Source organism: Sus scrofa, chromosome 2 (genome assembly GCF_054392235.1).
Source record: "Sus scrofa isolate SSC_HxYL_T2T_F1_AM1 chromosome 2, Sscrofa_HxYL_maternal_Yorkshire_Landrace_v2.0, whole genome shotgun sequence".
Classification (NCBI taxonomy): domain Eukaryota; kingdom Metazoa; phylum Chordata; class Mammalia; order Artiodactyla; family Suidae; genus Sus; species Sus scrofa.
Genome location: NC_139384.1, coordinates 44,656,271 through 44,672,598, shown reverse-complemented (window position 1 = coordinate 44,672,598; position 16,328 = coordinate 44,656,271). Strand labels below are relative to the sequence as shown.

General features: G+C 44.1%; 1 protein-coding gene and 1 non-coding gene across 6 annotated transcripts in view; one reads left to right on the top strand and one right to left on the bottom strand.

Moving 5' to 3' along the window:
• The window catches only part of OTOG (otogelin), a 93,419-nt gene that overhangs the window by 60,428 nt on the left and 16,663 nt on the right, over positions 1 to 16,328 (top strand). For 2 of the 5 annotated variants that reach the window (XM_085011823.1, XM_085011824.1), the window contains exons 37-40: positions 390 to 558; positions 847 to 992; positions 1,558 to 1,647; positions 14,494 to 14,677. In XM_085011823.1, coding sequence (XP_084867949.1) covers positions 390 to 558; positions 847 to 992; positions 1,558 to 1,647; positions 14,494 to 14,677 — 589 coding nt within the window. Of the gene's footprint in view, positions 1 to 389; positions 559 to 846; positions 993 to 1,557; positions 1,648 to 2,400; positions 3,701 to 14,493; positions 14,678 to 16,328 lie in introns of those variants that run through there. The other 3 variants (XM_085011825.1, XM_085011827.1, XM_085011826.1) reach the window with 2 other exon arrangements.
• Positions 4,813 to 4,924, bottom strand: LOC146405352 (small nucleolar RNA SNORD89). Its single transcript, XR_014839253.1, has one exon. It is a non-coding gene; the product is annotated as a small nucleolar RNA SNORD89 (small nucleolar RNA).

Below are 16,328 nucleotides of genomic sequence, written 5' to 3'. Positions count from 1 at the left end.
TGTGTGTGTGTTCCTATGAGACATGGTGTTGCAGGATGGTGTATGTCGGTGCTTTGGTAAGAAATAGAGTTGACGAGTGTGTGTCAGGGGTGCTTGGGTTTCTGTGAGTCTGAGCTAATGGTCTGCACGCCTGTGCCCCAGAGCCCTCTGTAGGGCCAGGTGGATATGCAGACTCTCTGGGTCCCTTGACCCCAATCTCACACTCAGCCCAGCCCCAGTCTCCTGATGGTGTGTTGGATGGATGGAGGGTGGCTCAAAATCATTGTTCCCAGAATCTACCAGGGGAAGGATCTGTGCCCTTACTGCTTGGGGGTGGGTGGGGCAGGGGCAATGAGTGGCTGTGGGCCCAGGGCGGGTCGCTCAGGCTGTACCTCCACTCTGTGCCCTAGCCAATCGCCGAGCAGGACTGCATTCGCCACATCTGCCTGGAGGGCCAGCTGATCCGAGTGAACCAGTCCCAGCACTGTCCCCAGGGTGCTGCACCCCCTCAGTGTGGGGTCCTGGGCCTCGCTGTGAGGGTGGGCGGGGACCGCTGCTGCCCCATCTGGGAGTGTGCCTGTGAGTCCTGGGGTCCTCAAGCCCTCCCATATCTTCCTCATACCCCTACCCCGGTGTGATGTCTGCCCCTCCCCTGTGTGCTCTCTGGCCTCAGGATAACCCAGACACAAACCTCTCGTAGGACCCCTGACCTCTGACCTGGCAGCTGGCCTACCCTTGTGAGCTCTGATGTCTATGTGACTCTCTAGACCCTGGGGCCTCTGAATCACCCCGGAAGAGGCCCCATGTTCCTGGCTGGCCTTGGCCGCAGGGGCATCTGTTTGTTCTTCTCATCCCTGCCCTCCCCAGGCCGGTGCTCCATCTTCCCTGATCTGAGCTTTGTCACCTTCGATGGGAGCCACGCTGCCCTGTTCAAGGAGGCCATCTACATCCTCAGCCAGAGCCCCGATGAAACCATCACTGTCCATGTCCTTGACTGCAAAAGTGCCAATCTGGTGACTGCCCCCTGCTTCCCTTCCTGCCAGGGTCTCGGGATCTGACTAGGCTTGGAGAGGAGACTGGGCAGTGAGTTGGGTTTTGAAGGGTCTCAGAGGCGAGGATAGAGACAGAGGCCCCTACTGCAGCTCCCTCTATCTGGGATTGGGGGTGGGGGTGTCTTCTGGAACCAGCGCCTAGGGAAAGAGTGGAGCACCACCTTCTGGCCCTTCCTGCACTGCTCCCAGCTCATCCCACCTGCCTAAGCCCCTGCGGGCGGCACTGAAATGCAGAGGAGCTGGGATGCCACCCCTAGGATATGGCCTGTAGTCAAGGGTGCCAGATGCAGGCAATGAGCCTCTAGGATGCCCCCATGGGCCAAGTGGAAGGAGGCAGCTTGTTTGACTGGGCTTGCAGGAGGTCAGCTGGAACCAGGATGTGGTGGGATTCCATTCACCATCTGCACAGCCCCAGTGGATGCTCTGACATATTGAGGGGCACTGAGTCAGGGGGAGAGCTGCTCCCTAGGAGGAGGAAGCAGCAAAATTGTCCCCCAGATTGATCGGGGCTGGGTTCTCTCTGCAGGGGCACCTCAACTGGCCCCCGTTCTGTCTGGTGATGCTGAATGTGACTCACCTGACCCATCAGGTCACCATTGACCGCTTCACCCGAAAGGTGAGTGCATGGAAGAGCTGGCCCCCCTGGGCAGGGCAGCAGACAAAGGGCAGGGTGTCTGGGGAGGAGGGGCCTTGAGGCTTATTCACACCTGGGGATAAAGGTGGGCAGGGACCCTCTAAAAGAAAAATAATGCAAAATTAGGTATATTGGGGGAGTTCCCGTTATGGCGCAGCAGAAACAAACCTGACTAGTATCCATGAGGATGCAAGTTCTATCCCCGGCCTTGCTCAGTGGCTTAAGGATCTGGCATTGCTGTGAGCTATGGGGTAGGTCACAGACACGGCTCAGATCTGGGGTTGCTGTAGCTGTGGTGTAGGCCAGCAGCTGCGGCTCTGATTAGATCCCTAGCTTGGAACGTCCATATGCCACAGGTATGGGCCTAAAAAGCAAAAATACATATATATATTTGGAGGTGATTTTAATTAGAATATTTGTAGCTACTATAAGGTTAAGGAAGGAAGTGTACCAGGTGGAATATTGTGAGTGAGAAGAAGTTAAATGGCCAGGACCATGGCCTTAAATGACTGTGGTTAAAATATCTCACTTCTGCAATTTTTACAAAAACATAAGACCACGTGACCACATTACTAGGGGCCCTTCCAAGAAGGGGATTGTTTAAGTGAGGATCCCTGAATTTAAGCTGCATTGGCTTCACCAGAAACCCATCTCTGTCCAGGAGGTCAGTGCCCAGCCTCGGCCCACCCCTGTGGGGGGTACCTGCCCTGAAGGCCCTGCCTTTGCTCTTCCCAGGGCAATGGTGAGCAGGGCTGATGCCTCCTCCTCAGGCCCCAAAGTCCTGGCTCTCACTACTTGTTCCCGAGCCAAGATCTGCAGCCCTCTTATCGGAATCTGCTCTTGAACACTGAACGCAGGGGCCATACCTTGTGAAGCTCTCAGCAATGGGAATTAAGGCAGTGGGTTTTCCATCAAGTGGAGGTTGCAGTATGAAATTCCCTGGGTTTCATCCCTTACTTTGTTTTTTTTCCATTAAAAAAGCAAGCTAGGTGTTCCCTTCGTGGTTCAGCAGTTAACGATCCCGACTAATATGCATGAAGGTGCAGGTTTGATCCCTGGCCTCGATCAGTAGGTTAAGGATCCGGCACTGCTGTGAGCTGTGTTGTAAGTCGCAGACGTGGCTCAGATCCCGTTTTGCTGTGGCTATGGCTGTATCAGGCAGCTGTAGCTCCGATTCAGCCTCTAGCCTGTGAACTTCCATATGCTGCAGGTGCAGCCCTAAAAAGCAAGCTAACTTATACAGAGAAAAATTCAGCCTTGTTAGTCTACAGCTCTACAAGTTTTAGCAGTTGTGTAACTGTCACCACAGTCATGATATAAAATGGTTCCATCACCGTCAAACATTGCCCCATGCCATTTCGTAGTCAGGCCCACCTCTCACCTCCTGATAACCACTGTCTTCTGTCCCTGTAGTTTTACCTCTTCCGGAATGTCACATATATGGACCCCTAGTATGGAGTGAGAGTCACCCATGTTGTCCCACATGTCAGTCGTTTGGTCTTTGTTATTGTTGAGTAGTCTTCTGTCGTATGGATGTACCACTGTTTGTTCTTCCATTCGGAAAAGACAATTGGGTAGTTTCTGGATTTTGACAACAACAAATAAAGTTGCAGTAAGCATTTACATAAAGGTTGTATATGAGTGAAATTACCTGGAGCTGGATTTCTGATAAGGGTTGTGTTTAATTTCACCGTAACATGCCACAGTGTTTTCCGAAGTGGGCATTTAGCATTCCTACCAGCCATGTACGAGAGTTCCTGTTGTTTCACATCCTTGCCAGCACATTTTGGTTGTCTGTTTTGTTTTTTTAGATATTCAGATTGGTATGTAATATGATCTCATTCTGATTTAACTTGCATTTCCCTAACTACTGACCGTGTTGAGCATCTTTTCATGGGCTTACTGTCCATGGTATATCTTCTTCCAATTTTTGCACACTTAAAAAAAAATTGTGTTTTCTGTTTTGTTGAATTTTGAGAATTCTTTGTGTATTTTGGATACAAATCATTTATTAGATATTAATATCTCCCAGCCCTGCAGTATGGTGTTTTATTTACCTATACATGTCTTTCAAAGAACAGAAGTTATTCATTTTGATGGTGTACAATTTATCAATTTTGTTCTTTTATGGATCCTGATTTTGGTGTTGTTTCTAACAAATTTGGTATATGTTGCCTTTTAAGTTAATTTTTGTAAATGGTGTGAGGTATGGGTTGAGATTCATTTCTTGCACGTTTTCAATTTTTCTACCTAGATGATTGTGTCTTCTCCAAATAGAGACAGTTTTATTTCTTTCTTTCCAAATAAGACAGTTAGGAGTTGCCATCGTGGCTCAGCGGTAACAAACCTGACTAGTATCCATGAGGACATGGGTTCGATTTCTGACCTTGTTTAGTGGGTTAAGGATCTGGTGTTGCTGTGAACTGTGGTGTAGGTTGCAGACACGGTTCAGATCCAGCATCACTGTAGCTGTGGCATAGGCTGGCAGCTACAGCTCTGATTTAACCCTCAGCCTGGGAACTTTCATATGCTATGGGTACAGCCCTAAAAAGACCAAAAACAAAAAAAAAAAAAACAAAAAAGCAAAAAAAAAACCTTGAATAATATGGATTTTCTAACTCTAATTTCTAGCTTTAATAGCTTCAAAGCTTCTGTTCTTGAAGGTCTTTTTTTTTTTTTTTGTCTTTTTGCTATTTCTTTGGGGCCGCTCCCACGGCATATGGAGGTTCCCAGGCTAGGGGTCAAATCAGAGCTGTAGCCACTAGCCTACACCAGAGCCACAGCAACGTGGGATCCGAGCCGCGTCTGCAATCTACACCACAGCTCACGGCAACGCCAGATCGTTAACCCACTGAGTAAGGGCAGGGACCGAACCCGCAACCTCATGGTTCCTAGCCGGATTCGTTAACCACTGCGCCACGACGGGAACTCCTGAAGGTCTGTTCTTATTGTTTTTATGATCCTAGGTGTCCTTGATTCAGCAAGCATATCTTAAAGTATGCAGAGAGGCATTTACTGCTCATTTGAGCCCCAGTGTTGTCTGAGGGTCACTGATTATTTTTCGTAAAATATATTTGAACTCTCTGTGGGAATGCCTTTCTTGGCCATTCCTGTTTGAAAAGCTTCACCAAGGAACAAAGCTTCAATCCTGATGCTTTTCAGTGGTTCATTTCAGATTTTTGTCTTGTGCGCCCACAAAGAGGGCAAATTGTGAATGGAAACACTGTCATTTGGCCTTTTATTGTCGTCATTCCCCAGATTTTTTTTTCACGTTTAAAAAATTATAGTTGATTTACAATGTTGTGCCAATTTCTGCTGTACAGCAAAGTGACCAAGTCATACATATATACATTCCTTTTCTTATATTATCTTCTGTCATATCCCAAGAGACTAGATATAGTTCCCTGAGCTGTACAGTAGGACCTCATTGTTTATCTATTCTAAATCTAATTGTTTGCGCTCACATTATTTTTTAAAGATAATTTTTTAGAATAGTTTAAGATTCACAGCAAAATTGAGATGAAGGTACAGAAGGTTCCCATATATGCATAGCCTTCCCCATTACCGGCCTGTCACTCACTAAAACGGTACGTTTGTTACCATCATAATCACTGAAATCCATGGTTTATCTTAGGATTCATGCTTGGTGTCATGCTTTCTGTTGGTTTACACAAGTGTGTAGTGATAGATATCCATTGTTATAAAACCATACTAGTATTTTTACTGCCCTAAATATTCCCTGTGTTCTCTCTATTCATCCCCCATCCACACAATCACTGATCTTTCTATTGTCTCCATAGTTCTGCCTTTTCCAGGATGTCATAGAGTTGGAGTCATACACAGTGTGTATAACCTTTTTAGATCGATTTCTTTCACTTACTAATATGCATTTAAGGTGTTTGCACATCTTTTTGTGGCTTGATAGCTCATTTCTTTTTAGCACTGAATAATATTTATCTGGTCTTCTTTAGGCTATTAATACTATGCATTACTTTGACTTTCAAATGTTGAACTAGTTTTGCATTCTGGAATTAATGTTACCAGTCAGTATAGGCTATCCTTTCTGTGTATTATTGGATTTCCAGGATGGATATTGGTCTAAATTTCCTTGTAATATGTTCATTTAGTTTTGGTATCAGAGTAACGCTGGCTTTATATAATGAATTGGCAAGTATTTTCCTCTCTTTAATTTTTCTAGAAGAGTTCATGTACATTTGCAAATATTAATATATATTTTCTTTAAATATGTGGTAAAACTCAACAGTGAAGCTATCAGAGTCTAAAGTTTTCTTTGGAGGGAAGTGATTTAAAATATATATTCAGGAGTTCCTATCATGGCTCAGCAGAAATGAATCTGCCTAGTATCCATGAGGACACAGGTTCAATCCCTGGCCTCACTCTGGATTAAGGAGCTGGCATTGCCATGAGCTGTGGTGTAGGTCGAAGATGCGTCTCGGATCTGGCGTTGCTATGGCTGTGGTGCAGGCCAGCGGCTGCAGCTCCGACTCAACCCCTAGCCTGGGAACCTCCATATGCTGCGGGTGGGGTCCTAGAAAAAGACCAAAATAAGTAAATAAAACTGTAAAAAAAAATATTCAGTTTCTTTAAAAGATACAAGGTTATTCTAGTTACCTATTTCATCTTTGGTAGGCTTGGGTGGTTTTGCATTTTTTCACAGGATTTGTCCATTTCATTGAAATTGAAAAATTTATAGGCATTAAATTGTTCATCATATACTCTTGCTATCCTTTTATTGTCTGTGGGATCTATGTCTGTGTACTCTGTCTCATTCCCAGTATTAGTAATCTGTGTCTTTTTTCTGACCACCCTGGCTAAAGTTTTGTCACATGTATCTTTTTCTCAAAGAATGGTTTTATTGGTTTTCTCTATCGTTTTTTATGTTTTCTGTTTCATTGATTTCTTTCCTTATTTTTATTATTTTCTTTCTTTTGCTTACTTTGGGTTTAATTTATTCATCTTTTTTTCTAGCGTATTAAGGTGGTAGCTAATTTGAATTCTTTCTTTTTTTCTTTTTTCTTTTATTTTTACAGCCATACCTGCAGCATATGGAAGTTTCCAGGTTATGGGTCAAATCCGAGTTGCCCCTGCTGGCCAACACCACAGCCACAGCAACACCAGATTCGAGCTGCATCTGTGACCTATGCCACAGCTTGTGGGAACAGTGGATCCTTAACTCACTGAACAAGGCCAGGAATCAAACCCACATCCTCATGGACATTTATTGGACATGTCTTAACCCACTGAGACAAAATGGGGACTCCTTGAAGTCTTTCTTTTTCTAATATAAGCATTAAGTGCTATAATTTTTCCTTTAAGTACTAACTTAGCTGCATCTTTGATATGTTGTATTTTTATTTTCAGTGAATTCAAAATACTTTTAAATCTCCCTTTTGATTTTTATTTGGTATTCATGGGTTATTTATAAGTGCTTTTTATTTTATTTTATTTATTATTATTTTTTTTGCCTTTTTTTTTTTTAAGGGCCACACCTGTGGCATATGGAAGTTCCCAGGTTAGGGGTCAAATCAGAGCTGCAGCTGCTAGTCTACACCACAGCCACAGCAGTGAGGGATCCGAGCCGAATCTGTGACTTACACCAGATCCCCTACCCACTGAGCCAGGCAAGGGATCGAATGCACAACCTCATGGATACTAGTTGGATTTGTTTCCACTGAGCCACAACTGGAACTCCAAGTGCTTTTTAATAAGTGTCTCCAAATATTTGTTGATTTTCCAGAAATCTTCCTGTTAACTGATTTCTAATTTAATTCCTTGTGTTCAAAGAACATTCTTTGTCTAACTTGTATCCTTTTAAATTTAATGAGACTTGTTTTATGTGCCAGAATAGATTCCGTCTTGGTAAATGTGTATTCTGTTTTTTTTGTTTGTTTGTTGTCTTTTTGCCATTTCTTGGGCTGCTCTCGTGGCATATGGAGGTTCCAAGGCTAGGGGTCGAATCGGAGCTGTAGCCACTGGCCTACGCCAGGGCCACAACAATGTGGGATCCGAGCTGCGTCTGCGACCTACACCACAGCTCATGGCAATGCCGGATCCTTAACCCACTGAGCAAGGCCAGGGAGCGAACCCACAACCTCATAGTTCCTAGTCAGATTCATTAACCACTGTGCCACTGTGGGAACTCCGTACACTGTTGTTGAGTGGAATGTTCTGCAGATATCAGTTAGGTCGAGTAAGCTGATAGTGTTGATCAAGCCTTCTAAAACCTTACTTACTCATTTCTTGTCTACTTGTTCTATCTGTTATTGAGAGGGAGAATGTTGAAATTTCTGAGTGTAATTTTTTTTTGAGGGCCACACCCATGACATATGGAGGTTCCCAGGCCAGGGGTCCAATCGGAACTACAGCTGCCTGCCTACACCACAGTCACAGCAACGCCAGATTCGAGCTGCGTCTGCAACATGCACCACAGCTCATGACAACGCTGGATTCTTAACCCACTGAGCGAAGCCAGGAATCAGACCCAAAACTTCATGGGTCCTAGTCAGATTCGTTTGTGCTGCACAACAATGGGAACTCCTGTAATTGTTGATTTGTCTGTTTCTCCTTGGAGTTTTATCAGGTTTTTATTTGTATATTTTGAAATCTGTTATCAGGCACTATGATATCAGGCAAAATAATATTTAGGATTGTTATGTCTTTTTGATGAATTAACCCTTTTATCAGTATGAAATGGCCTTTTTATCCTGGTAAAAGTCTTTGCTCTGAATTCTGCTTTCTGACTTGTCTGTAATAGTTTCTCCAGCTTTCTTTTAATTAGTGTTAATGCGTACATCTAGTGTTTATATTTAAGATCACTTTTTCCTTCCTTTTCTTTTAACTTATTTGTATCTTTTTAGTTAAAGTGAGACCTTTGTAGGGAGTGAATAGTTAAATCTTTTTCTCTTGTCCAGCTTCCCAATCTCTACCTTTTAATTGGAAATATTTGGACCATTTACATTTAATTTGGTCATCGGCATGATTAGGTTTTATATTCCAAGATGTTGCTACTTGTTTTCTATTTGTCCTATCTGTTCTTCATTTCTCTCTCTTTCTTCTTTTTAATGCCCTCTATTTTATTATCTTTAATGATTCAATTTAATTTCCTATGTTAGATTAATATACATTTTTAGCTTTCTCTTTCAGTCTGATAGCTTTAGAGTTTTTAACTTCATCTAACTTCAATGTCACACATAGCATAAGAACTTGATAACAGGAGTTCCTGTTGTGGCAGAGGGGAAACAAATCCAACTAGTATCCATGAGGATGCGAGTTTGATCCCTGGCCTCACTCAGTGGGTTGGGGATTTGGCGTTGCTGTGAGCTCTGGTGTAGGTTGCAGGCACAGCTCAGATCCCACATTGCTGTGGCTGTGGCATAAGCTGACAGCTACAACTCCAGTTTGACCCCTAGCCTGGGAACTTCCATATGCCACACCTGCTGCCCTAAAAAGCCAAAATAAATAAATAAATAAATAAATAAATACATAAAAATAAAGAAGAAGAAAGAAAAAAGAAAAAGAAAAAAATCTTAATGAACTTAGTAACAGTATAATTCCACTTACTCCCTGCCTTTGTGTTATCATACATTTTACTTCCACATTTGTTGTAATGCCATAGTGCTTTATTACTATTTTTTTAAGTAGTCAATTATCTTCCAACATGATTTTTAAAATAAGAAGATTTTATATTATCCATATATTTGCCACTTCTGTTGCTCTTTATTTCTCTGGGTAGATCTGGATTTCCATATGATTTCACTTTTCTTCTGCCTGAAGACTTTCTTTAACATTTTTATAGTAAAGTCTTCTGGTGATAAACTCTTTCAGTTTTTGGATGTTTGAAACAGTCTTGATCTCTCTTTTTTTCCTTAAAGATATTTTAATTGGGTTTAGAATTGTAGGTTGACTTTACTTTTTCTTTCAGTACTTTAAAGATTTTGATGCATTTTTTCTTCTTTCATTGAGGTAAATTGATATAATAACCACTTTCTTTTCTTTTCTTTTTATTAGAGTATAATTGATTTACAGTGTTCTCAGTTTCTGCTGAACAGCATGATGACCCAGTCATACATATATATATACATTCTTTTTCTCATATTATCTTCCACTCTTTTAAAGTTAACCATTCAGTGGTATTTCGTACATTCATGATGTTGTACAACAATTATGCATCTAGTTCCAAAATATTTTCATCACCGCAAAAGGAAACCTTGTACCCATTAAGCAGTTGCTCCCCCTTTACCTATGCCCCTCGTCCCTGTCAACCACCCAGTATGCATTCTGTCTATAGATGTGCTTATTCTGTATATGACTTGTGCCTGGTTTCTTTCACTTAGCATGGTATTTTTGAGGTTCCTCTGTGTTGTAGCATCTATCAGTACCTTATTCATTTTTATGGCTGAGTAATATTCCATTATATGTCTATACAGTAATTTGTCCATTCATCCATGGATGGACATTTAGGTTGTTTCTACCTTTTAGCAATTGTGAATAGTGTGACTATGAAGTTCCACTGTCTTCTCCTTGCTTATTTCCAATAAGAAATCTGTTGTCATTATCTTTCTCTGTACATAATATATCTTTGTTTTTTTCTTTCTGACTGATTTTACAATTTTCCATCTATCATTTTTTTTTTTTGTTGTTGTTGTTGTTGTTGCTATTTCTTGGGCCGCTCCTGCGGCATATGGAGGTTCCCAGGCTAGGGGTCGAATCGGAGTTGTAGCCACCGGCCTACGCCAGAGCCACAGCAACGCGGGATCCGAGCCGCGTCTGCAACCTACACCACAGCTCACGGCAACGCCGGATCGTTAACCCACTGAGCAAGGGCAGGGACCGAACCCGCAACCTCATGGTTCCCAGTCAGATTCGTTAACCACTGCGCCACGATGGGAACTCCCATCTATCATTATTTTTAAGCAATTTGATTATGATAGAAGTGGTAATTTGTTTCTCTTTTGAGGACTCTAATTATATGTATATTAGGCCAAGTTGTTCTATAGAGGTTGTTCCATAGATCATTTATCTGTTCATCTTTTTTTAAGTTTTTTTTCTTTTTGTATTTTATTTTAGATTGTATCTGTTGCTCTGTATTTAAGTTCATTAATATTTTCATCTGGAGTGTCTAATTATTTGTTAATCCCATCCAGTGTATTTTTTAATCACAGATGTTAAGTATATTTTCATCTCTAGAACTTTGCTTTGGATCTTTTCATATGTTCCACATTTGGTCTTAACATCCTTATGTTTTCCTCTGCTTTTTTTGAACATATGGGATATGGTTTTAATAATTACTTATGTCGGAGTTCCCGTCGTGGCACAGTGGTTAACGAATCCGACTAGGAACCATGAGGTTGCGGGTTCGGTCCCTGCCCTTACTCAGTGGGTTAACGATCCGGTGTTGCTGTGAGCTGTGGTGTAGGTTGCAGACGTGGCTCGGATCCTGCGTTGCTGTGGCTCTGGCGTAGGCTGGTGGCTACAGCTCTGATTGGACCCCTAGCCTGGGAACCTCCATATGCCGCGGGAGCGGCCCAAGAAATAGCAAAAAGACAAAAAAAAAAATTACTTATGTCCTTGTCTACCAATTCTATCATATATGTCATTTCTAGGTCATTTCTGATTGATTAAATTTTTTTCCTCCTCATTATGGGTTATATTTTCCTGCTTCTTTTCATGCCTGACAATTTTCTAATTGAATTGCATACATTGTGAGTTTTGCCTTGTTGGATATTGGGTGTTCTTTGATTTAAAAAAAAATATTCTTGAGTTTTTTTTAACAGTTATTCTACTTGGAAACAATTTGATCCATTTGAGGCTGGCTTTGTTGAGTAGGGCAAAAGTGGTCTTTATCCAGGTGTGATTTTGTTCTTTATTCTTTATTTCAGGTAGCATTTCCTCACTACTAAAGCAGTAGCCTTCTACATACCCTACCCTGTGCTACATGTTCCACTGTACCTGGTGGTAGCTCTAACTCTTCCTAGTCAGGTGCGAGATCTGGAGATTTTTCTGTCTGCTTCTTTCAGGTGGTTCTGTCTCTGGTCTCATGTAGTTTTCCTGCATTCCTTGATCAATGTTAAGCTGAGGAGTTCCTGTCGTGGCGCAGCGGAAACAAATCCGACTAGGAACCATGAGGCTGAGGGTTTGATCCCTGGTGTCACTCAATGGGTTAAGGATCCAGCGTTGCTGCTGTGGCTGTGGCTCTGGAGGCAGCTACAGCTCTGATTAGACCCCTAGCCTGGGAACCTCCACATGCCATGGGTGCGGCCCCCAAAAAAACAGAAGACAAAAAAATATATTAAGCTGCTAACTCAGGATGGGGTCAGGACAGTGGAGGGGGCTCTCTGCAGAGCTTCTCACTCTTTCTCTCTCCCTCTTTCTCTTTCCCTCTCCCCAGCTCTTCTCTTCAGTATTCTGCTCTGCTAATTTTAGCTATCCTGATATCTATGACCCCCAACTCTTGTCTCATAAACTCAGGGAGACCACCAGACTCTTGCTTGGGTGCTTCCCTCCTGCAGGGTGGCCTGGAAACTTCTCTAAGGCATGACCTTGGGCCATCATAAGGCTCACCTTATAGGTGAGCCTTTCTCAGGGATCACTCTCCTGTGCTGCCACCTATGCAATGTCTGAGAACTATTGTTTTGTATATTTCATTGAGTTATTGGTTGTTTAAGGCAAGAAGGGTTATCTAGTACTAATTACGCCATCTTGGTCTGAAGCCAAAGCCCAAGTTGCTAGCTTTGTGTCCTTTGTCCTCACTGTTGGGCTTGAAGTCCTTGAACACAGGTGAGGATCCCGGGGCTTTGGATATGAGTGTTCACTCCTGGAACTGGGACTGTGCTCCGGGATCATGGAGCTCATGGCCCGGTCTGTACAGCTTGGAAGGCTCAGGTTATGAGAGTGCCATGGACTTGCCCAAGGTCCCAGTTTTCTGCCTGCCAAGCTGGGGCTCCCTCTATCCAATACGGTAATTTGTTTTTTTTATTTTTTAATTTTAATTTTAGTTTTGTTGCTTTGTAGGGCTGCACCTGTGACATATCAAAGTTCCCAGGCTGCAGTTCCTGTTGTGGCTCAGTGGTTAAAGAACCCGACTAGCATCCATAAGGACATGGGTTCGATCCCTGGCCTTGCTCAGTGGATTAAGGATCTGGTATTGCCACGAGTTGTGGTACAGGTCACAAACATGGCTCAGATCCCACATTAGTGTGGCTGTGGTATAGGCTTGCAGCTACAGCTCCAATTCGACCCCTAGCCTGGGAACCTCCATATGCCATGGGTGAGGCCCTAAAAAGAGGAAAAAAAAAAAAAATTCCAGGTTGGGGGTTGAATTGGAGCTACAGCTGCCAGCCTATACCACAGCTACAGCAATGCCAGACCTGAGCTGTGTCTGTGATCTACACCACAGCTCACGGCAACGTCAGATCCTTAACCCACTGAACAAGGCCAGAGGTCAAACCCACATCTTCATGGAAACTAGTCGGGTTCATTACCACTGAGCCACACCAGGAACCTCCCTAACACAGTAGTTTATGCACTAGGTAATTTGCAAAGTGATTAATAAAACAGTGATTCTTAGGTAGGTGGGGTGTGAAGTCATTACACATATTTTAAAATCTTAATCTTGGAGTTCCTATCGTGGCTTAGTGGTAACTAACCCGACTAGGATCCATGAGGATGTGGGTTCAATCCCTGGTCTCGCTCAGTGGGTTAAGGATCTGGCCTTGCTGTGAGCTGTGGTGTAGGTCACAGACGTGGCTCTGATCTGGCATGGCTGTGGTGTAGGCTGGCAGCTGTAGCTCCAATTTGACCCCTAGCCTGGGAACTTCCATATGCCGTACCTGCGGCCCTAAAAAGACCAAAAAAAAAAAAAAAAAAAAAAAAAGAAAAGAAAAGAAAAAATCCTAATCTTTTCATGTCCCATTTCTACAGAGTAAAACTAATAACCATAATAAATACAAATTTAACCTTGTCTATACAGAGCAGGGGTTGTGGCTTTGTATTTAAACAGTTGCATATTTAACAAACATAGGTTGAGCCCCCAGTTTATGTCAGGCCCAAAGGCAAGTGCTGGGTGTTCAAAGCCAAGTGAGACATAGTTTCTGCCCTTAAGAAACTCACAGTCCACTGGGGGACCTTGATGAGGAAACAAACATATTCTGTCTTCAAGGCCAGCACAGGTCTGAGAAGAGCCCAGAGACTGGGGATTTAGGGAAAATCTCCTAGAAGAAATGATCTCAGCAGAATTAGGAAAGAAGAGAATGATTAGAAGAGCTCCGGATTTGTGCTTATTTGGGCATATACAGGTTGCCAGCTACTGCATTTCTTGTTTCATGGTTGTGTGCTCCTAAAAAGGTTTTCAGAATTTTTCCATGCCACCAGAGTTCCTGTCATGGCTCAGTGGTAATGATCCCAACTAGTATCCATGAGGATGTGGGTTCAATCCCTGGCCTCACTCAGTGGGTTGGGGATCTGGCGTTGCTGGGAGCCGTGGTGTAGGTTGCAGATGCGGCTCAGAGCCCGTGTTGCTGTGGCTGTGGTGTAGGCCGGCAGCTACAGCTCTAATTCGACCCCTAGCCTGGGAACTTCCATATGCCACAGGTGTGGCCCTGAAAAAAAAAAAAAGAAAGAAAAAAAAAAAGACTTTTTCCATTGCTACCTTGGGCTGTATCTTGGCTGCGTGTGCTTGAAACAAAGCCTGCCATACAGCAGATTCTTGAAAACTGTTAGTTGGACAAATGAATGAAGGGATGGAGGGATGGACAAATAAGACGGACAAGCTGTACTGTCTTACTCACACTGAACACCCTCTCCCACAAGGTGTCTGTGAACTCACAGCCTGTGTGGCCCCCTGTGAGCAGGCTTGGGTTCAGAATTGAGGACACGGGCCACATGTACCTGATCCGGACTCCGTCACACGTCCAGATCCAGTGGCTTCACAGCTCAGGACTCATGATTTTGGAAGCCACCAAAGCCAGCAAGGCCCAGGGCCGTGGCCTGTGCGGTGAGGTGGGACCCAGCTGGGGGGAGGGGGATGCCTTCTAAGCCTACTTAAGCCCCCAGACACAGGTTCCCCTGGACCGGGGAAAGCTGGGACAGAGTGCCAAGCCAGAGGTGGGACCCACGGAGCTGCCAGGGCAGAGCCCTAATGTCTTATGTTCTAGGGCTGGAGCTGCCAGCCCGGAGATGGCGCAGGGCTCTGGCCCTGACCAGTTGTTCCTCCAGCCAAGACTGTCTGTCAGCTTCCCTGATAGCTTCCTAATACCAGATAATCCTCCCTGTCTGCAATATGCCTGGGCACTTCACGAAGCACTTCCATACTCTGATCTCACTTATTCCGGGTCATCCACACAATAGCCCTGAGAGATGGCCATTGAAACAAAGAAGAAAGGGGGCTCAGAGAGGTTAAGTGGCTTACCTAAGATCACACAGCAGAGCTGCCACAACACAGGACTGGTGCTCTTCTGGCTATAGCATGGTTGCAGAGAGCATGCCCCAAGGACCTATCTTCTGATAAGATAAAAGAGGTACAGGAGGAGTCTGAGTGTGGGCTGCTGCTCCTTGCAAGGGCAGAAGGAATGTGGGTCCCCACAGGGCACTCCATGACAGGCTGCCATGATTATGATGGTGGTGATACAGGAGCACTTACACACACACCTACTCGCATGTCCCCCATCTGTCTATTTGCAACCATTTTATTCATTCACACTCAGACTCCTGTGTTCACCATGCCCTCTATACACGCACTAACACATCAGTCTGCTCCCTGCTCATTCTTTCATTTAGATAGCACACATTTACCATGTATGCATCACTAGGGACAGAATAGTAGGCAAATCAGAGAAAACCTCTTTTATGAAGCTTCCATTTCTATTGACACAAACGTCTCTCCTTATACACACACACACGCTCAGACACACAGCGCTGCCACCATCACCACCTCCTCTACCATCCCTTTCTCACCATTTCTTCTTTCCACTGTCTACACCTGGGGAAGAGCGCTGTGGTCAGCATCTGGTGGGCCAGCTCCTTCCTAGGATGCCTTGTGACACCCTTCAGTGACTCAATGCCAAGACCCAAAGTCTGATCTTTGGGATTGTTGATGAAAATCTGAGGATTTTGTGTGTTAAATCATGCTCTATATTCACAAAATTTGTGCCTTCAGGTGTCAGAGCAGAAGTGAACCAATTTAGCTCTGTTTTATCCAAACTAACACTTGGTATCTTGGGCACCTGCTGGGGAACGTGGGAGAATGTGGAGAGGGTGAGACTATAAAGGCAATTGAATCTTTGCACTCAGAGAGCAAGACAGACCTGCAGATTGAACCTGTTACACAGAATTGGGAAGCTCAGGGATGGGTGCCTCTGAGGGGCCCGTGAAAGAAGGACTTCTGAGAAAGCGTTTCAGTCGGAAGGAGCAGAATAAACCAAGTCAAGGACAGGGAGGTGCGTGTTTGGCGCCTAGAGCGTCAGAGATGCAGCTGGAAGTGAAGGTCAAGTTAGAAGCTGTGACAGATCAACTTCAGCCCTGCCCCCATCTCGGTGCCTTCACACAACAGAAGCTTATTTCTTGCACACGCAAATTCCCAAATGGAGATTTCTTCCATCCTGTGCCTCTGCCATTTTCAACACAAGCTTCCAACCGCACGGAGGGAA